Genomic DNA, 23,364 nt, shown 5'->3' with positions numbered 1-23,364 from the left:
TAACCACAACTTCACCTTTTTATTACTGTCACTCAGTCGTTCATTATAGTTGATACCTTGTTAGCTGCTTATCAAACTTATCAAAGTAAGAGAAGCGAGGTACACCTTGGATAGGTGTTGCTTTTTAAAGACATAAACATCAGTAAAAAAAATCAGTTTCCTAATCTCTTTGTCTCCATCTTGCATAAATAATTCTTCCCAAAATTTTGTTTAAAAGGACATGACATGAAACCTAGCTTTAGAACAAATGAGCAAATGCTATTTATGGTCTCCTCACAACAATGATAAGAACGAGAAACTGGGCCAATATGGCATGTTTGTTAATACAGAGATATACATGTTAATGTGATCTAAGATTAATTCAATGCGTGTCGTGCCCAGGGCTGAACTAGGACAAAAAAAAAATCAGCCTGGGCATTTTGACTAGAGAGCGGCCCACCAGGTATTACAGGAAAAGCCATAAAGCCTTTGAATGAAAACAAACGCTGTTGTGACAGTGATGTACAGTCTTGTTGGTATATGTATGATTTCTATGCATTTTACATCAGTTAAAAACTTTGGTTGTAAGATTCAGATAATTATTAATTAAAAGCTAGACATTTTAAATGAGAATAAGAAAAAAAAAAGTGTTTCTTTTTGCCCCCCCCCCCCCCCCTTTCCCTGTTAATGCCCTACCTGGCCCCCTGGCAAAACTTTGCTAGGCCCGCACCTGCACAGTTACCAGCTGTCAGCTATGTAGAAAAGGATCCTGGTGTTATTTGTCTCTCAGAAACAGTTCATAACGTCCCTTCAAGTCATTCATGTCACCTAAAAGGTCAACCTGTTTCTCCATCACAGCTCTGATGATTCAGTAAGGACATCTCCTGGTTTCATCTTCATGTTTCCCTCTCGCCAGACATTCAAACCGATATCATGACCAGCAGCTTTTACAGCTGTGGCTCCAACATCAGCTGATACTAGAAATTAATATTAAATAAATTCTAATAACAGCTGATCAAGCTTTAACGTGCTGCCGTTGTTTAGCGTGATATCCGCTGGTTTCCTCTTTCTGGTGCAAAGTGGGCGATAAACAAGCAAGAGAGAAAAGCCGATCAGCTGATTATTGATCAGTTTCATGATTGAAGTAGCAACAGCAGAGGGAGGGGAGAGAATGAGAGAAGAAGAGGCAGCTGTGCAGCGTAAAGACAGAATAACTCCAGCTTTGTGTATTTTTCATTCTAGCTGAAGTCCGGGACAAACTGTGTTCCTTTTCAACTCAATACGAAACTCGTAATATTTTCTCTGAATACGGGACGATTCCGTTTTTTACGGGACCATTGGCAACTCTACTAACTAAACTTATGAACAAAATAAAGTTTACTATCAGTAACATCATAGCACCCACCCAGCAGTAATATAAACTCCGTCATGCTAGCTAGTGATTGTAACCGACTGTAAAAAGTCAGCACAACGAAAATAAACTCCACCTTAACTTGGTTTATATCTGACCCAGATAGACTGCAGGTCATAACTTCTTACCTGAAGCTCAGTTCACCTGACACTCGGACTGGCGGCCGCCTCGGGTCTCTCCTCCTCCTGCCTCCCCTTTCCCTCATCCACCTGCTGGCCTCTGTGGAAGGTCCGCCATAGCCAGCACCAAACAACTGAGTTATTTTTACACATCTGCCAGCATCTGGCCAATGCACCACCTTTCATTGTTTATACTGTTGCAAAAAACAAAACAAACAAACAAACAAAAAAACAAACAAACCCATAAAAATGAAAAACCACCATCGGCCCACCGGGCAAATGCCCGGTATGAAATCTTCATTTACTGATTAATCATCTGTAAAAATTGTATTCCTTCCAGGAATGGAGACCTCTCTGTGTGGAGTGAATTTTATTCCTTGCTTTTCTTTTTCCTTTTTGCTCCAAACAATTTCACATCAATTGTATTGTTATATATGACCCTAAAATGGGGTATCTATTTGTATGTATTAAATTTGTACAAATTCAAAACTTACATTTGAATTAGAAATTATTTCTTCACTTGCTTTCAGACACTTAACCCTTACCAGGACTACAGCTCAAAGAGCAGGGTGTAAAATCTCTTAGACATGTCTTATTCTTAAATTAGCTAAACTGGTCTTTACTGACCAAAGCACTTAAAGTGTACGCACATTCAAGTAGCGCTTCTAATACTATACTACATTGTTTTTCTTCTCACACACACTTGCACTGCTGCTTTGTAGCAGTTGTGTCTCTGTATTATGTGTTTAATCTCTTCATATTTGTGTGTTATTGTTAAGCGAACTGCTCTGGTGCGTGAAGTGAAGCCACATAATGGAAAGATTTTATGAGTATGTTAAAAAATCTTCAGGAACCAGGACTTAGAGATAGACAAGTTAACAAAAAAAAGAGTCTCAAAAAGACAGAAAGAAAGCTTAATATCCAAGTTTTGAGGGGCAAAGCCAGGGGCTATGATAGGTTGGCACATTTACAGGCAGACAGCCAAATGTCTAAGCAGAGATGTCATATCAAGTGGGCCAGACCAGCAAAACTCTATGGAATACCTTTACATTCCCGTAATTTTGTTATCTCGTGTTAGTAAAGCTACTGGCCAGCTGGTGCCTTTCTATATGCTCATATTCTCCTTGTTCCTGCATGTTTTATTTTGGTTTTTTGCAAAGACATACATGCTAGATTAATCTGTAATTTTAAATTGGCTTTAGGGCAGTGATTTTTTTTGTCTCACTGTATTTTCCCCATGATGGATGGGCGGCCTATCCGGAGTGTATTTGCAATTGACCAGTTGACCAAATTTGTCTTTTTGGTGGGCAGGTTTTGGTCCACAGGTCACATGTTTGACAACCCTGATCTAAGGCAATGATTTACAGTGAAGCGAAGTCCACACCAGAGAGCACAATCTATGTAGGAAGATAGGAAAAGCAAGAAGCACATCGAGGTATATACAGACAGTATGACAATCGTCTCCTTGTAAAATGATGATTTTAGAATCTATTTCTTTTGAAGTTGTAAAAGTTTGGCGTAGCTGCTTCCTGGAGCCTGAACACAGATGGCAATGCTGATGTCTCTGATAAGCAGAGAATGCTGTATCAAAGGAAACTCAATCGATCCCTGCAGAGCGGAGCCTCATCTAGCTCCCAACAGCTCTTTACTTGCTGACGTACGCAACTTCATCACACGACACTCGCTGTCCAACAGCTGGCTTGTTTGAAGGTAGTTAAAAGACAGTTGTCAGAAACTCAAGCCCCCGGCCAACAGTTGCTATAGAAACAGGACATATGTATAGTGCCCCCACTGCCTCCCCCTTCCTTTTCCCCATGCCATCCCGCAATCCCTCGTCACACTGTGATCTTCTTCTGCCAGCACCGATCCAGTGCTGCTGGTAAAAATAGAACAGTATCAGGGCATCTATATTTCATAGAGAACAGCCATGGACGACACTAGATTGCATCTACTACTGAATCCTCCCGAGGCTGTCTGATTTTAGATATTTGTGCTTTAAGATTATATGTAGCTCACAATGAAAAATTTAGACACAGACAAGTGCAGATGAGTTTTGCCAGTTCCCAAGAGAGTGTATTAATAAAACCTGCGCAACCAAAAAGTAAGGGGGAGCTGAATCTTCCTCCAAGTCTCAGGGTTGAGATTGTGGCTGAAAAAAGTACAGCGGAGGTGAGGAGTGATTGCAGAGGGATCGGAGGGAGCACTGCGCTAAATTGATCTGGCAGTGTCAGTTATTGCTCCGAGGTGTTGCTCTCTGCGTGCAGTCACACATAATGGCACCGCACTGTGGCATACAGTGTTTTATGAGCCACACAAACACGAGATAGCTTATAAATATTGAGACGTGGAAAGAAGGGCATGCTGTGAAAACCTGCCTCATTTAGCATATTACATGTTTTGTTAAAATGCAGAGGCAAGATTTTTTTTCTTTATTTACATACAGAACATATTGGTGTCCTTGGATTAACAGGCAGTGGGATATTTGCAATACTAGAAATCCGTTGGCATCAATAACAACCTAAACAACTAGCAGAACTTGTGATGATATCTACAGAGCCTAAATTATGCTGTACCCTCTCCCTTCTTAACAAGACAACAAAAATAACCCTGCATAAAATAAGACAGTAAGCAACCTGGGGGGCATCTAATCACTTTCTGAATAGATAATTGTTTTGTCTAAATATTCTAAGAAGGGTTGCCAGATCTTATTAAATGTCTTGCAAGAACCTGCAAGAGAGTATCTAATTTTTTCAAGTTTGATGTGAGTCAAAACTTCCCTGAGCCAGCTGTTATGAGTCGATTGAGACACCTGGGTAATAGGGCTGTAAAGGAAAGTACACTACACTTTATAGATGGGATATTAGTCAGTTTAAGTGGGGGGATACCAAATTGAGCTGAGGAGGGGTCAAGGCTAAGTTCTACATTCAGCACTGTAGCAAGAGTGTCAAATATTTGGCTCCAAAAATTAGAGAGGCTTGGACAGGACCAAAACATGTGAGTATGGTTGGTTGAAGACTGTTGGCATCTATTGCAACTGTCGCTGGCGGTTGGATAAATTTTTGCAAGCCAAGCATTTGTGTACTTTAAAAAGAATACTCACATTGAAATAAACCATGAAATATATGGAGGATGAAAAATTAGGGTTCACTGACTATCTGGTATCAGTACCCCTATTTCCTCCTCCCTGGTCCGCTTAGGATGAGCCATCCGAGCACTATCAGGAGAAACAATGAGGCTAGATATCACGGAAACAGAGTGTCTCTGAGCAGATTCCTGAGTGAGCAAGGAGTCAATCAGCAGTGACCCTGGTGGATGATTAAGAAAATGAGGGTATGTATTTGACAAAGTCTCTGGTTTGAAGGAAATGGAAGAAATGAGAGTGGGGCAACCCAAATCTGGTTGTAAGCTCTGTGAGATTAGTAAAGGTGTTTTCTGTAATTCAGAACATCTGAATAGCACACTGAGGTAACAAGCCTCACTCATTCAAGACCTTGAAATATATGTAGGCCAGTTCATTAAAACAGTTTCACTTGAAGCTAACAGAAGTGTGGATAGGAATGAAGGAAAAAAGGATTCAGTTTATATGCCTTACATTGTCTCATATGTTAAAAAAAATCACTGTATCAATATGTTTTGCTCAGATTTACTTCTACAAGAAGCTGTTGTGTAAGACTGTTACAGCACTCATGCAGAAGCCCATTTCAACCTGTCCACATCTCTGATTCTTTTCAGCAATTCACATAATTCACTGACAACTGGGCCAATTAGAGCTCTGAAGGACTGAGATCAAGTACCCGGGAACAGAGCAGAAATGTGAGGTGATTTTGGCATGGTGATCAGACCTTGTTAGTGCAACTTCCCACATTCGTTACAAGACGCACTGTGGCCCAAAAACTATTCTTCCTAAGACACTCAATAATAACGAGCAATACAAACCCAACAAAAAACTGCTTCATAGTATGCAAATTATGAAAAATTGATCCATATCAAAGTGGATAAATATTGTCTGATAGAGCTGGAGAAACCAATCTATCATTTAAATGAAGGAAATCATATTTGTAATATGGTTTCCAGTTTTTCTTGGACCTCAGTCACACAGGCCTGGAGACCAATTGGCTGGACTGTCTCTCAACTATCTGTCTCAGCTGGTTGGCAAGTGATTGATCGAGGTTGAAATTGGACACAAAGTGATTTACAGTGCTGCATTACAATAATATTCCTTATGACTGAGCACATTGTCAGCTGTTTGCATGGAATATGCCAACTTGTCTGCAAACACTTGTAAACTACTTGCCAAGAAGTAGTTAAACTATGAAAAGTGCAACGCAAAACATCTGTTTGCTTATTGCTTATAAAGTAAAAGTTACTCCTTTTCAAGGAAAACTAAAATGCAACTTAATTAAAAATTTACTTTGAAGGTGAATGTTGTATTATATGCAGCAAAGTGGAAGTTAATGTCTTGTGTGCAAACTGTGGGCTACTGTGGCAATCTGATATTGACCAAAACAGTCCCAAGTAGGTTTTTGTGCAACACAATCTTTTCTACTAATTTCACTTGGCAACAACCAGAAACCACTCACAATTGGTCAGGTAATAGATATTTTTGCCAAGTGATTGGAAGTTGCCAGCAGCTCACCAGCTGGTTGCTATCTCTGTGTGACTGAGACTGACTCCATCTATGACTGAGAATGAGATTCCTGTGCACATGAAAAAAGCAACAGAATTCTCTTTTTAAAAAAGTAACTGTACAGGTAGTTGGAAAAAGACCTATGCAAATTACAGCTTGGCCATGTCAGAAGTGGCAATGAAATTCATCAGGGCTAAAAAAGAAGCTTGCTCAAGTAAAGTGAAATAGTTCACATCGACTGGAATAATTCCAGAGGAGACCAATTCGGTTTGGCTGTATCATCTGTATGTTTCCACATATTTAAAATGAATGGATATGAACAGACCACTACAAATTCACCATTACTGATAAATGTCTTTATGAATAAGGTGGAGACTGATATATACACACTAACAATGAAGCGAGTTTGGAAGTGCCAATAACTGCATTTCCTCTAATGGCCACTTGTCACTTTTTAAATGCCCAGCTTTGTAACTTGTAGCTCCAAATAACTAAAATGGTGCTGGCCAAAATGCTAATGTTTAGACCTTAAAAACCCACATACTATAACTATACTGCCAAAAGTATTTACTCATCTGCCTTTGCATGCATACAAATCTGAATATCATCCTATTCTTTCACAAATGTTTGTAGAGGCAGTCTGTGTGGCTAGGTGTTTGATTTTATACACCTGTGACCATGGAAGTGATTGGAGCAAATTCAATGATTTGAATAAGGGAGTGAAAACCTTTAGCAATATGGTTTTTAGAGAACTGGAATTACCCATGTAACCAGTGTTTTATAGTGTGACATTTTGTCAAAGCTGTATATACACTGCACGTTAGGCAACAAAAGCACCATTCAAATACAATACAGGATCATGATACAGTAAATTAAATAAGAATTCTGCCAGTAGTTCAGGCAGTGAACTATAATCAACCTCAGCAACACATTCAAGGTATCAAGAGAGGTAGAAAGACTGCTCAGCTAATCGTGTGTGTTATTTTCTGAATTTCAATAACTCTATTTATAATTCACTTATTCACCACCTCAGAGGATTGTGGCTTTAAAGAGCATAGCTGGACTTATCATTTATCTTGTATGTGTTAGATTCCAGGGAAGATAAAACACCTCTACTCACATCCAATCATCATCATGGCCACAGCAAAGATTTTCTCTCCGTCTGTCGTTGGGGCGATGTTACCAAAGCCTATACTTGTCAGGCTAGTCATGGTGAAATATAAAGAAGTGATGTAGACAGAGTCATTGTTAGGCCCTCCATCCCAGTTCCCTGAGCTGTCGTTGTAGTAGTATGGTGTGCCCACTGTCTCAGCCAGGATGTAGAGCCAGCTGTCCTTCCGAATGATGTTGGTTTCCTCATCAATAATCTCATAATAACCAATGCTGTACCTGCAAAGTGCAAAAATCAATCATGTATTTTACATTCCATTTCATTCTTAATATTCAGTTTATAATTACATCTACTTACCAGTAGAATTTGAGTCTTAAACAAGGCCTAAAAAAAGCTTCTAGAAATGCTTCCTGATGCTTCCAGATAGACGTCTTCTATCAATATACCGCTACACACAGAAGCCTTCACACTATGAGTCTATTTTTTTTTCTTTTGGCACACTTTCCAAAGCAAAATCTCCAAGACAGCAGCTTGAATTTCAAAAAATAAAAAAAAATAACCCACTGTTTATAACTTTTTAATGGTACCCATAATGATTTTTTTGCTTACCCCATGTCACTGTGTGCTTTCTAGCTCCAAAAATCTATAGAAACAATGACTTTCCATATAAAAAAAATATTGCCGAGTACTTTCTACTGAGCCTACATGAAAAATATTATGTCAACAAGTCCTTCTGAGTTATAGAATGAAATTTCTATTGACTGCTAATGGTTATGCATTGCACACAAACAGTGTAGACTCAAGATTCAAACCATGAGTCATCAACTGCAGAAGTTTCTATAGAGATGAAATGTACATACATATTTAAACTGACTTGTTTTCAGTTTGCTGTCCTGCTTTATGAAACAATGTTTAAACGGTGAGGAAGAGGTAAGTAAGGAAAATAAAATATCCCATTGCACATCCTCCAGACTGAGCTGTTGATGCATAGCACGATGAATTCAAGTAGATCAGCACTTTCTGAAATACTCAAACCAGCCTGTCTGGCACCAACAATCATGCCACATGACTGATTTGATATTTACATTAATGAGCAAACAAACAAGTGTATCTAACAAAATGACCAGTGAATGTACAGTCATTCATCTAGTTAGGGAAAGTGGCAGTGATTGGGGGACAGTTTTTTTGGTTTTAAGGCAAAAAAATTAATATCCACCAATTCACTTTAATTTCAGGGAACTGACCTCTGAACTTTTCAGATTGAGTGAAAAAGACACACAGCTTAAAATACATCTGCCTGAGTTCACTATTAACATATAAAAGCTCAAAGATACCTAGTTTCTTGCAGAAAGCCCTGGAGATGAAAAAATACCCCTAGCAATGCAAGAAACGCTGTTTTCATTCTTTCTTTCTGTTGTGGGTTTCTCTATGGAAAATTACAGAATGCATTTCCCCTCATCTGACTGTATCATCTGAATATATTTTTATATAGCCCCGAGGAAGCAAAACTCAATAGTTTTTATTGCATGGTTTGATTATGACTTTCTTATTTACAGCCTTGGTGTTCATGTCATGCTGCAACCACCTCCATTTTTTCCCTTGTTATAAAAACAGTGACAGCAACAAGGAGAGAGGGAGGCTACGGCTGTTGCTCCTGTCATCTCACTTGATGATGGTTTAACTTTTCTCAAGTCGGCGACACGGTTCGGCATGTGACCATGGCAACCACAGAAACCATTTGGAGGGAAACGATACAGGAGCTATTTTTACCGGTATTATTGTCTGCTTCAGCCTATCAAGTTTGATTACACTGTCTGGATCCAAAAACAATCTTTATGACACTGGTTACAGCCTCCGTTTGAAATCTTCTATGTTAATATGTGTAATTAAATGTAGTTACGAGGGCTTTTCACGAGACCTCTTATGAAAATGAAAAAATATCTACAAAGGAGAAATGTTCATCATAAACTGCCAAACATATTCTCTGTTTTTATGCATGCAGGACATTAACTCGTCATGATGGGCTCTGTCAGTCACTCTGCATGTGTAGACATTCTTATAAACATAATAAATCAAGCACGACACACAATGGAGAGTTAATGCTTCTGCCACACTTGCCCCCTGTAGAGCAGAAGATCTGATTAGACTTTGGAGGCCTTTGCTCCATAAATTTGCATATTAATGGGAAGGGAAAAAAACTAATTCCCTTGAAACTACAATAACGCTTTCTTGACTTTAAAGTGTGGAAGAACATGCAGTTTAAAATGTGTGAGAACAAGGATGTTGACAAAAAGTAACTGATAATTAATGACCTCATTATCTTAATCAGTGACCTTGTTTCTATTAATTAGCTGGGCTGTTATTGCAAATGTGGCAGAAAATCAAAACATACTATGTAATTCAAACCTACAGTAAAGTACAGTAATACCTCAAATGTCACATGATTACCTGTTAAGATGATTTTAGCAATTAAACTAGAATTCTGGTTTTACTGTATGAGACAAAACTGTATTATTATTAATAAAGGGACTTGAACATACCAAATACAGGCCAGCCAGTGAGCAGCCAGTCCAAAAACACACACCAGCAGCACCAGGACCGCTGCTCCGTACTCAATGTAGTGATCCAGTTTACGAGCTACCCGACCCAGCCGGAGAAGCCGAACCACCTTAAGTGAGCTGAATAGACTGCTGATGCCCTAAAACAGGAGAAAAGTACACACAACAAAGGCAGGTATCAGAAACTATATTTCAAGATCTTTCAAACTGATATGATTTTACGTCAAGCTCTAGTGAATAATATCCAGCACTTTACTTTATCTACAATAATTGTTCTGCACTAATACAAAGCTTTTCTTTTAGAAACGCTGTTTATAAAAACATTTAAAACACATAATATTACACTGTGTTCTTGTTGGCATCCATGGATACCTTGTAGAGTAAAAAGTAACCAATGGTTTGATGAGCAGGTTGCTGTTTGGTTACGCTCATCTCACAACATTTCACATGTGTCAGGTGGAGGTGGAAATGTACCACAGAGTGTAGTGGTTACAAAAAAACAAACAAAAAAAAAACAGGTAATTACCAAGTCATTTGTCTTTAAGTGTTAATATAATTTAAATATTTGTTGCTACTTTGGAGATATAATTTATACAACTGCATTATAATGTATTCATAAGTTTTAGCCAAATTTATTTAAACTCTTGAATTGTTAAAAAAAAAAAACAATCTGCAAAGCCTTGCTTGCTATAAAAGCTATTTAACATGTAACATTTCAGCAGAATAATAGTTAGAGCAATAGCATTAGCAAAGTCTTTAAAAATTTCTTTACAAACGTTCACCAAATGTACACATATTTTTCTTTGGTCATCTACTTCACACTAGTAGTGGCTATATTCCCCACTAACAGCATGCACCACCCACTGTTTGTTAATCAGTGATATAAGGTAATAAATCCTAATTAACAAACATATTTTAATCTGTATCTGTTCAAACATGCAAAAGTAGCAGTGGAAATCCGAAAATGAAATAAGATTCAGTGTTCTACTGTGTAATGATGTAATGATATATCAGAATGCACAGAGTGAAAAACAAAACCTGAGATGCATTTTAAAGAATAAATATGAGTGTTTATGAACCATAACGTTACAGCAAACACAAAATACACAAATAAGACGAGGAATAACAAAAGACTCCAAGCATCTGCTCAGCTGATTTTGAAAACATTTATGTAAAATGAGATTAAATTTTGCAACTTCCTTCAATTACATATCCGGCAGCTAAATGTCTGCTCAGCTTAACTGTATGCTGAAGCACCAACACAGTGATTCAGACAGACAACTGCAATCGCATCAGTCTCCTTTGCAGTTCAGTGCTAGTGTCATAATGCAAGTGTGTGTGTGTGTGTGTGCACGTTCAGTCAAAGATATTGATTTTGCTAATGTGCTGTGGTCTGCAATGCCAGTACAACTGCAGTGCTCGCTGTCACTTGATCTGATCTAGCTGCCTGCCAGACACCTCAGGTTCTCTGAAATCACTTTACAGCTCTGAGCTCTGCCATGATTTAATTATCAGTGCAATCGTGCTTCTGAGTTCTGCTGCAAACTCTACAAGCACAAGTTGGAAGAAAACTTTGCCAGTGAAGAGATACAAGAGAGATTTAATCAAAGGACAAGCTGGTAGATGTGCTTATTTGCCTTTTTGTGGAGATGCACTTAGATTAAATCATCATGTCTGTGCACTAAATATGGCAGTAGAGCCACAGTTATTCCAAAACACGCATGCCAGCATTAGAGCTCATCCATGATCACAGGATATCTTGTTTGTTTCAGTTAGATTTGATTTGTGGTTTTACCCAGAGTAATTACATTTTATGATGGATTTACACTGCCTCATAAAATGTATACCAACCTACTGGGGGCTGAAGGACAATGTGATTGGATGCTCATGTTGCTGATGCTACTGCAGTTTGGTGCAAGTGGAAACAGCACTGAGTAAATTAGAGTGATTAAAGTATACTCGGTTCTTGTTGTGCAGCTTAGTTTAAGATATCATGTAGAAAAACTAGAAATTCGCACAATTAGATTTAGTTTAATGTCTGAAAATTGAAAACTGGATTTGAAATACTTCCATTTCCTACACACCTGACAACCACGCAACTTTTTTAATACAATCTACTCTCACAACTAGGATTCTGTGGTATTTACATTTTTACGTAAAACTAAATGGACATTGCCGTGAGATTGCCTTTATTTTGCATGATTTGGGACAAAGCAAACGGTTCAGGTATCACTGAAGAAAAAAATCCTAGTGTTATAATAATATTCAATTTGTTTGCTGGGATGAGCCAAGAACACTACAGTTTAACTGTAACATAAGATATATTTTTCACTAATAATTTCTTTAAAACAAGCTTTTTATAGATAAAGTTTACTCTTAATAAAACTAATAATAAATAAATTCTAAAAAATCTCAGATGTGTAAAACAATGGTTGAATGTCATTTTATCCAATAGATAACAGCCGTTTTTGTTTTTAAATTTAAGCTTATCATTTAAAAAAAAGGCACACTGTTGTTATCTCGTGTAACCGTTTAATTGATCTGGTCTTGCATGTGTCAGGTACATAATTAATTTCATATGACATTAATTTGGCAGCTGTAGCAACACTAAAAAGTTCAATATTAAAATACGTGGTAAAAATTCTAGTTTCTGGCTGTCATAGTCCTCAGTTTTTTGGGGGGGGTTCTTTCTCTGTCGGTCTTTTGTGTCTCTGTCAGTCTCCTGTGTCTGTGTGTTTTATATCTTTTTTTAGCTGCTTCATGTTTTATTATAAAGGTTATTTCTCATGTGGCTTACTTCCTGTCTGTGTTCCTTTCTCACCCTTGTTATAGTTTGGCATAGCTCACCTGTGCTTCATTAGCCTCTGAACCCGGTTATAAATTTTGCTCTCCCTCAAGTTTTTGGCTGCATTGCTTTCCTTGACCCGGAGTTGTTAGGAGATTTAGTATTTGTCCTTTTGCTCTTTTGCAGTTTCCTGAATTTTCCTGCAGCAACTTTTGTTGTAACATAATTCTGCAAGTTTCAGTAAAAAGCCTTTTATTTAACTTCCTAACAGTGTGCAGGTTAATGACCACCTTAACCTACAGACTGGATCTATTTCAGAACTTTGCCCTTAAACTCAACTCTAAGGTAGCCAGTTAAGTAATGAAAGCCATCAGAGATAGCTAACAGCAAGAGGTGGTTCTTATACAATGTATATGTGGTATATATGTATACCACTCTATATTAGAAACACACTATCTTAAAAGACATTTTTAATCCCAGGATGACTCTTGTTGAAAATTTAACTATAGTCAGTTTGTCATAAATGATTGCTGATGTGAGGACTCAATCTGCTCTTGTGCAATTTTAATGAACCTCATTTTTAAATATTGCATAAGACAATCCTGGCATTAAAAAGCTTTGCAGAGAGAGCGAAAAAAAACAAGAATCCCATATCTTATCTTGACAGTTCATGCATTTATACTGCCATATCCTCGTTGAGAACATTGTGCACCTATTATAATTGTTAAGGCCTGATCGATGTGTGAATGTGTGTCTACAAGTAAAATAAAAACACATTCTATGATATTCTAATCAAACTGAAGCCTACTTGAGTGACAGCTCGGTGGTTCCAATTCTTCCCATCACGTTCCATGCATGAACACAGGCAGAAGAGGATGGGGGGGCCATGCAAACAGAATGGAAGGATAAAAAGAAGAAAACAAAAACGAAGCACAAGTAAGAGAAAACATACTTGATCATTGGTAAGCGATGAATAAACACAGTTTAAAAAAAATCAACATTCAATAATCAAACAAAAGGAAACACAAAGGAACATTCTTATCTGTGTTTTGAAAGTGTTTACAGTGCAAAGCACGCACTCAAAGCTTTATTATTTCAAACCACTTGCAACATGAGGTGGTCCATTTATTGTAGTTTTGGGTTATCGCCGAGTGAAAAACCAAATCGGTCAGTGTTTCAAATTGCCAAGAATAACTTTGACAGCGGCTCCCCGTTAATGAGCTTCTCTTTTCTATTCGGAAACCTGTTGGGGGAAAACAGCCATCAAAGTTATTCATGTCAGCTGTTAAGATCTGCTGCAGCAGCAAGATGTTTCCATACCAGTTTAATAACACAGGCAATTGTTTGCTCACTCTCATTTACCCTTGCCAAGGATTGCCTCAAAGCAATTTGGAACAAATTGGAGTCACTGAGTTGTCGCAGAGACACAATGGAAGATGATCCTGAGTTTGCGGTCATGGCTTTGATGTCGGTTTACAGCCAATGCATCCATTACCTCCATTGCCGTATCACATTTCTTACTCACAGCAGATGCATACATAAGTGTTAGGCTGCACTGTTTCATGTAAGGCTGCATCAAATAATTATCTTCGCTGCTGCAGATGTTTTTATGAATTAGGTGGTAAATGTCAAGTCCGTAAAATAGTATCTCAAAAGAAAGTTCAAGTAAATAGCTCTTTTTTTTACTAGCTTTGAAATCTATATAAAAAAATTATAATTATATCCAACTGAGAAAACCACTGACCTTTGAATATCTGACATATTGTTTTGATAAACAGCTTATAAATGGATGACAATCACCTAAATGGATAATTATTTCAGAAGGCGACACTGTATCCATGGCAGCATAATAAGCAAATAATCACTTTAAAATGGAAAGAGTGAAAAATAAAAGTAACATATGTTACAGAATAAGGCCAGCAACACCTGACAAGCAGTGTTTAGTTGTCAGAGCTACATATCATATAATATTCCAGCTACGTCAATGGAATAGCAAGTGACGTCTTTTCAAGTGCATACCGAGCATGCTCAGTTTACAGTATACTGCACTGACTATACTGTGCAATGATTCTGTTTCTTAGACAACTGGATACTGCTGGATGCCATTTGGTTAAATCGAAACACACATGTATGCATGCAAGTTTTTCAGTTTTTGCATGAAAGACGACTGTTAAAGTTACTGAGGACTGACAAAATGTAACCAAACTAAAAGCACATCTTTGTAGCCTGGCTCATACATTTATTTCTAGCTATAAAATTAGCTTTTACATGTTTTTAGTATTATCTATGATTTTATCATTTCCTCTATGTTCAGTAATCAGTAAAGAATTTAAAATTGCATTAACCTGCATGAAATGCACACTATAAAATAACTGATTATTTCAGGTGAATTTTAAGGGATCTATAAAACCATTTCTTCAGTGTTTGTTCAGTTGCTGAATTAGTAGCCTAGGGAGTTCTGATCCCTAGTAGCGCTGTGCATCGGTTATAAAATAACCCCAATGCTTCCACTTCCCTGAGTATGTCGGGTCCTCTTGGGTCTCCGTTATGCAAATTTGATCATCAGAGGCCTCTTGCAAAAATCCGCTTGCTCTCTCAATTTCCTGTGACCACAAGTTCTGACTGATGCACCAAAAACAGTCGCTTCTGAGTTCCAGAGCTATCTGCTGCATTTGTATTCAGGAGAGTATAGTCAGCCAAAATGAGTCTCCAATTTATTTTGGATACAACACACATTAAATTCAATTCAATTTTATTTATATAGTGCCAAATTACAACAGCAGTCACATTAAGGCATTTTATATTGGACAGTAGAGACGCTATAATAATACGAAGAAAACCTAAACAATCAAACACTCCAGCTAATGTTTGACCTCAATGCTCAGTGAAAGAACACAATCCATGTTTGATCCCAATGACATTTCAATCTACTGTCAAACCAGCCAATATTCACAATTTAAATCTACAATTAATGATGCATTTACTTACACTGGCAGCAATTTATATAATCAACTGTCTTTTTTAAAAATAAACTAAGAAGAACTCTGTAGCTCTTTCATATACTTTCAAAAGATTTTGTCAATGACAAAATCTATTCAGACAGTCCATGGTTGGTTTAGTTTTTCTTTAATGAGCATCACACGATCAAATAACATCAGCATTCAAGCTACAAAAAGGTTGCTGCTTTTCCTTTCTACTGACCCCCCTGACTGCTCCGGTCAACTGAACTCGTCAGCATTTAGAATGCTGAATCGATGAAATACTAGAAAGGCTGAAATGCCTGATCTGCAAGCACAACTAAATGCTCTCTGTCCACCAATCAGCTTTACTACTGCACATCTTATACTGTGTGGGACACCCAACAGTGCGCAGTGAGAAACTGCGCCGTAAACTGCTATTACAGTGTTTTACACACATACACACCAAGAGATGTGGCACATATACACACACCGAGACACAAAATGATACACTAATATAATGAATACTGGCAAATGCAGGACTTTAAAGTGCCACGTTTGTTTGAGGGGGGGTAAAAAGATCTCCAGATACATTTACGCCAGATTCTGAAGCTGCGTTTTCTCCTCGGACATCTTTAATCACAGAGAGCTAAACATGTAAAATATTTTACATGTAAACCTTCCTTCAAGTTATTTTTTCTCTTTATTCTAAATGCAGATGAGAAATGGTATCACGTAATAGACCAAATAACCTTTTTTCCCTTCAGAGAACCAATCAAAGTTAGGCTTTTAACAAACCTTCCTTCATCACATTATGAAACTGAAATTTATCCATTAAAAATGGACTAACTCAAAGTGCTTGTCTGGTAGAATGGCACTATTTCCCATGATTATTCAACTGTCATTAGGTGTTAATGGCTTTAGGGCATCAGTGACACAGTGGAGCACTGGCGAGTGGTCGAGTTCAACAGTGTTAACGCTCCTTCCTCAAATTAAAATGTGCCAATTATCTCGAGATCCTGTGATGGCTCTCCAGCAAACACTCATCACTATAGTGGAACATTTATTCACAAACAAGCATATTATTAAGCCGTTCATTAAAACTTGTTTTTTAATGTTCCTACCCGAAATAACAACCAGTGAACAGGTTCTGATACAGAGTAGTTGATAATGTGGTTAAATGGCTGCATGGTAACCTAATAACCTGTCCATCAAATCATTATTTACAGGATTTTAATTTGATTTTAACAGTAAAATTATTTTTCCGTTGTTTAATCTTAATGTGAAGTTGCTGTTGATGGCTCTGAGAAACCAAAGTAAGAAAAGTCCTGATTGGTTTAGAGGGCTTACAGTACATTTTCACATTTTAGAGAGGGTCATAGAGCTGGCACCATATGCTGTAAAGAATATATCACAATCATCTCACAAACTTTGGATTAAAGTTCATTTTAACTGTTAAATCTTTACATTGGCTGAAGAGTAGTGATGATCGCTTAGCAACAAACTTATTTAGATATATTTAGATCCAATAACTAAGATCCAACTAAGAGTCTCGAGCATTTGTTTATCCGCACAACAACATACACTGTTCTTAGGGTGACTGATGAGAGAATAAGCAGCAGAGAATGCAGCAGTAATCTGATGCAAAGTGATGCACTTATCACCAGCAAAGTCTTCATCTTTAACAGCCATGTATGTAATCTAAGTCCCTTCTTGTGAGAAGTTTGCAGCAAGAGAACATGATAAGCGGCTGCAGTCACTGTGAAGCGCATGCCAGCATCAGTGCTTAATCTACTCCGATAAACCATTTAGTGTACACCTTTCAGAGTAACACCTATCCAGATGTTTTATATTGTGTTTGCTGCCCTATAGGAAAGAAACAAAGGCCTGGTTCATGCAATGTTATCTTTCCCCCATTGTTACTGCAGAGATGCATATGTCAAACTACTAATAAGAAGACATGGAAGCTTAAAAACTTTCTTAGAGATCAGTTATTACACAGTGGAAAATTAATTTCATGCTTTAATATGTTAATATATTTGTGTATTTCCATGTTGTTTAAAGTGAAATTTAAAAAAATAAAATAACGGTGGATAACATGTATTTCAAACATCACTGTTAAATGATGAATTCAGTTTGACTGAAGAGAATCAGAATTAACCACAACATTAAAACCACTGAAAGCTGAAGTAAGATGCATTCATCATCTCATTACTACTCAATATTCTGCTGAAAATCCTTAAATCCTGGCATTCATGTGATTGTTTCCATCTTAAAACATTCTTGCAGGTCTAGCATAAAGGCACTCCCTGACAGCTGTGTCCTCCTCTAGCAGCAAACACCTTTTGGGAATAGCTTGGGAGAACACTACAAAGAGTCTAAGGTGGCATCCAGAGAGGAATCGACATGGCAGCCAGAAATTCATTGACAATTAGTGACTTCAAGTGTAACAACGGGCAAAAAGACCAGCTCTAAGACAAGGATACAACAGCGAAGGATACTGTTGATTTACTGATGACAGATGGTAAACACATCAGGGGCCTACTACCTAGGCAACCGGAGGCTGGAATGATCACCAGTGACAAAATGTCACCTACAAAGTGACGCGTGACAAGCTAATCACTTAAAAACCCCTTAAAGCACCATCCTCTGAGGTACCAGACATGACGGACACCACCAAAGGTCCATATGGCTGATGGCTTTTTATTTTATCACCAGTTTAGAATAATTTGCTTGTTACTTCAAGGTGTTTCAAGACGTTATTTAGACTGACCAACAGTCTAAAAGGATTAAATCTAAAATGATATGCATTCATATTCCTTGATTAGTAGAAAATGGGGAAACAGCCAGTAACCACTTAAAAATACCTAAAAATAATACATTCAGTTTCTGCCAGGTCAAGACAGTCCAACTGTTTTGTTTACTATGAGCCAAAGCAAAGAAAAACAACATCTGCTATTATTTGGGAGTCAGGTTTCGAATCAACAAATCATTTGAGCCATACGCACAGTGCTGCACTCACCTCATCTACATTCTCGAAGGCGTTGATGACATCATATGGCAGGCATGACAGCAGGTCAATAACAAACCAAGTCTTAAGGTAATTCATTCGAATCAGCTTGGGGTCTGAGATGACCTCACCGGCAGGTCCAACAAATGTGGTGTGGAAGTTTAAAACTATGTCCACCAAAAAAATGACATCCACAATGCTGTCTACTACCAGCCACGTGACGTTGTTCTGCTTCATCTTGAAGGAGACATTGTAGGGCACCATGATGGCGGTGTAGAAGGTGAGGATGAGGATAACCCAGTCCCATGTGGTCTTGAAGAGGCAGTAGTGCAGGATGATGTGAGGTGGAGTTTTGGGAGTCTCCTGCTTGTACTGAGGTAGGATATCTGAGCCGAGCTGCAGAACCTGCACAAAAAACCCAGTTAATATGTGAAGCTCAGCGCAGACAGGTAAATTGCCACAATGGGGAGCCAAAAATGCTGCAGCTAAGGTTTGCTAATCCTTTTAGTGACTGAAGTTCACCTGCTCATGAAAAATGTGTCCAAAGTTAGCTCTTGTTCATTTACTCCGTTTTCCCTTTCATACACAATATTCATATTTTTATTAGATTTTCACCTACTAATGACATTTAAGCACCATCTCACATCTGTGGACATTTTATTTCCTACAGAATGTAACACTATTTAACTTCAACAGTGGAAAAAAAATCTGAAATTAAATCTAATGAGCGAACCTTACCTCAGCGAGGCGGGAGTGCTTGTGGACGTTCTCTCCTTTGTGAACCGTGGGCTGCAGCTGTTGTAAGACTCCTCTGCTGCTTGTTAGAGCACGAGTCAGCCGGGCGAACTTTCCCCAGCCTGATCATTAAACACGGACAGAAAGCAAATTTTCAATATGAGTCTTGATACTTCAGATTTTTCCGGGGGCTACAACACGCTTTCGCTGCTTGTAGAGTTGTGGCTCTGAAATCACTTTTTTCAGTATTGAACATTTGCTCAGCATCTGCTACGTATGCATATTAAAGCTTGATTATTATCTGGGTATGCAGGGCATCAACAACTTCAACAAGCTTCAGATTTCAGTTTGAATAAATTCATGATTCCTCACTTTTACAAAAGGCCAAGCCAAGAAACACAGTTTCAAGGCTCCTGATACAAACTGCCCAGCAAAAGTCTTATAAGCCAAATAGGACAGAACATGATAACAGCCTCTGGGTTTTAAAAAAACTGTTAAGTTCTTGGTCCAGGCGAATTAAAGAAAAGTTCATCATAAAATGTTAGTCAACCACTGACAGGATGTGGTTTTCTATAATCCTGTGTTTAATTTTTTAAGTTACCTTCATGGACATTGTCAGACCACCCGATCATATACGATCTCATGAGATCATGAGTATAGGTCTGTTTATATCTTCTGTCATATGCTTAGAAACATACACTATCATATAGTAGCTTGGAGAACCACTTTTAGCAGCAATAACTTGAAATGTGTGATCAGTCAGTCGCATCTTTGAGGAGGAATTTTGACCTACTTCTCTTTACAATGTTGCTTCAGTTCATTGAGGTTTGTGGGCATTTGCACAGATCTGTTACGTTCCCATCACAGCTTTTTAGGCAGGTTGAATCTGGCCTTCGACTGGACTATGGCAGTTTGTCATAGATTTGCTGCTATGAGTGGGATCACTGTGCTGTTGCATGACCCAGTTTTGACTACGCTTTTACTGTCTGACAGACGCTCTCACATTTGACAGTAGAATACTTTGGCATAATGAGGAGTTCATGGTTGAGCAAGCTGCAAAACAAGCCCAAATCATCACCCCTCCATCACCGTGCTTGGTATGAGGTATCTGTGCTGATATGCTGTGTTTGCTTTCACCAAATGTAGCACAGTGCATTATGGTCAACGGACATTGTTAGAGAACTTCTGCAGTTTGCTCAGATGTAGGTTTGTAAAACCTAAGCAGTGCTGCCATGTGCCTTTTTAGAGAGAATAAGCTTTTTCCTGGCAACACTTCCAAACAACCTGTACTTCTTCAGGCTTTTTCTAATTATGCAGTTGCGAAGTTTAACATTTAACATGCTAACCGAGGCCTGTAGAGTCTAAGACAGGGCTGCCCAATCCCAGTCCTCGAGAGCTACTACCCTGCAGCTTTTAGATGCATCCCTACTCCAACACAGCTGAATCAAATGGTTTGATTACCTCTTCAGCATGCCATCGTGTTTGGCAAAGGCCTGATAACAAGCCATTCATTTGATATGGGTGTGTGGGAACAAGGATGCATCTAAAAGCTGCAGGACGGTAGCTCTCGAGGACCGGGATTGGGCACCCCTGGTCTAAGATGAAGCCCTTGGATTTTTGCAGTTTCTCTTAACGTTACACGGTCTGACCTTGTGTAAATTTGCAGGTACGGCTGCTAATGGGAAGATTGTGGCATTGTGTACACACACAAAGCTGAATGCTCCGGGCCAGAAAAAAACGTTTCCTGTTATAGAGGTGGTCACACTTACTGATGATCAATTAATCAAGTGAATTTGATTAGCAGCACCTGGCTGCTACTTACCGTCTTAATTTCTGTGAAAACAGTAAGGGTATACTTACTGTACTCATACAAAAATCAGAGTCATGATAGACATTTTTAAGAAGGGATATTTGTGCACAAACATATACAGTGCAACTTATTGTGTGTTTTGTTTTTATTTCCACAAATCTATCAGGTCGAAAAATGGATCATATCACACAATGTTTAGATTTCTGCATCTTTTGGTCAACAAAATTGCGTGGGTGGCTTTGGTTCACTCTCATTAATGTTGTTTATGGTCACAGCAGGCTGCTGTTTTCAGCAAAAGCAGCCTACTGGGCACCAAGCAGCAGACAGACAAAGTTAGCCACTGGCTGGTGTACACTGTTGAGGATCCAGAATCATAAATTTCACTAAAGAGTTGGTGAAAACTAAAAATAGAGCACAGATGAGTGGAAATATTGGACCTATGTCCAATTAATTAAATTGTGAATTAAAGGATGAATCCTAATTATTAAAAATACCACTCCCTCTCTGCTACATGTGGAAACCGGCAACTGCTAGTTAGTTTAGTGCCCTATAGTGCACATAAATTTATTTTTTATAGTGATGAAATGCATTTGTCCATCAACCCTCCAAACGCTGTTTTGGCAGTATGTTACTACAGTCTCCAGTATCAGTGCAGGGAACACAAACATACATGTCTTTTCATCCTACCTGTTGATGCTCAAGCCTGAACTATAATTTCAGTTTCATGTTAACGACAAACCCCGTTTTTGCCCCTATTACTGGATGCACTCTTGCACTAATTCATGTTCTATTTTATCTGTCTAACACTCATACAGTCCAGTGAATAACTTTTTGTGCTGTGTACTGATAACTATGAAGATGAGGCACATTTGACTGGTGAATGGTGAAAGCAGGCAGACTGATTTGACTTCTACCTCTGAAGTAGATCATACGGGTCTATCGTGTGTAGTGGAAAAATAGATCTAACAGGATTTTACAGACTCATGTGGCGCCCAAGTATGGATGTACATTCTTTTTTTCCCCATTTTACCTCCTCTCACCCTGTCTGATAAAAATGTGAAGTTAAACAAATTAAATTTGCCCAGAGTCTAACCTTTGGAAGAATCATCTTCAATAGGCTGTTTAAAGGCTGTGATGTCGCTGAATGTGCAGAGAAACAGGACCACTTTTTCTTGTTCATTACGAATGGGAGCAATCTTCACAAAAAACCAAACAGGCGTCCCTGAAAGTACAAAGAACAGCACACATTTAGCTTCATCACCTGCTTCTTATAAAGGGAAAGAATCAGTGTGTGCATATAGCATAGTAGGAATCTTGATGGCCTTTCAAAACTTTGCATGTTACACCAGCAACAGGAAACAAACAACCCCACATTTTGCTGAGGAAGGCTCCTCTGGTCTGGCTCTCAACCAATTAGTACATTTCTAGAGGTAGAAATGTTCTTGGCTGCCTTTGAACTCTGCTGTATGTTACAGAGGCTCTGAATACATTTGCATGATGAGGAGACTGTGGAAGTTTTCTCTTTTCTCGCATGTAGAGTCGCTACTCACTGTTTTTCTTGTACATCAGTATTTCAAACGAGTTCATCTCATAATTCTCAAATGTTAGTCGCATTTTTTCCGTCGTGTCCTTGTCTGTGAGCTCCCCATACATGAAGCTGGAAAACACAAAGGGAAATAACAATTTGAAATCTTAAAAGAGAAGCAGCTTTCTCTCTTTTACTAAAAGGGTGGTGAGAAAGGTTTGAATGGGAAAATATCTTCAGTGTTAGATTACCTTGTGATATTTTGTTCTTTTGGCTTAAAATCAAGCACTGCTTTGACAACTTTTTGTGTCACTGCATTTACCTTTAAATCATGCCTCGGTCAGGATTTCCTCTCAGTTTCACCTCAGTTATAAAAAATGATATCTAAACTAAGCAGACCAAGCTGTGTAAAATATCAAGTGGGTTAAAATTCATATAAATGTATCCTGAAAACATAAAAAGACAAATGCAGCCCTGGATGCTCATTGGCCAAATGCAAATTAAACCTGAAGATGGGTTAAGCAACCACGAACACTTTTAAGCACACTACAGAGACATTCATCTCACTTTACTTATTAGTGCCAGCCTCAGTAGCAGCCTGCTCCAGCGTGATCTAAATATAGTCTGTTATGAAATACAAAAGGAAGGCTAAATTTAATGAGACTAAATTCTGATGCTGCAGAGACTTTTCAGACCAGCGCTTGATGTAACATCAGTGACGAATGTCCTCATCTCAC

General features: G+C 38.3%; 1 protein-coding gene across 4 annotated transcripts in view; it reads right to left on the bottom strand.

Annotated features, from left to right (window-relative positions):
* kcnh1a (potassium voltage-gated channel, subfamily H (eag-related), member 1a) overlaps positions 1-23,364 on the bottom strand; it is a 61,526-nt gene that overhangs the window by 25,454 nt on the left and 12,708 nt on the right. For 2 of the 4 annotated variants that reach the window (XM_085296328.1, XM_085296329.1), the window contains 7 exons: positions 22,653-22,759; positions 22,196-22,324; positions 19,296-19,414; positions 18,570-18,962; positions 13,399-13,425; positions 9,788-9,945; positions 7,257-7,525 (listed from right to left, as the gene is read on the bottom strand). In XM_085296328.1, coding sequence (XP_085152454.1) covers positions 7,257-7,525; positions 9,788-9,945; positions 13,399-13,425; positions 18,570-18,962; positions 19,296-19,414; positions 22,196-22,324; positions 22,653-22,759 — 1,202 coding nt within the window. The remainder of the gene's footprint in view (positions 1-7,256; positions 7,526-9,787; positions 9,946-13,398; positions 13,426-18,569; positions 18,963-19,295; positions 19,415-22,195; positions 22,325-22,652; positions 22,760-23,364) is intronic. The other 2 variants (XM_085296330.1, XM_085296331.1) reach the window with 1 other exon arrangement.

Source organism: Mchenga conophoros, linkage group LG13 (assembly GCF_057382185.1).
Source record: "Mchenga conophoros isolate Kocher_MC1m ecotype Shallow Benthic linkage group LG13, M_conophoros_male_GT1.1, whole genome shotgun sequence".
NCBI classification, from domain to species: domain Eukaryota; kingdom Metazoa; phylum Chordata; class Actinopteri; order Cichliformes; family Cichlidae; genus Mchenga; species Mchenga conophoros.
The sequence above is the reverse complement of the archived record's forward strand: the minus strand, read 5'-3'. Positions and strand labels throughout refer to the sequence as shown.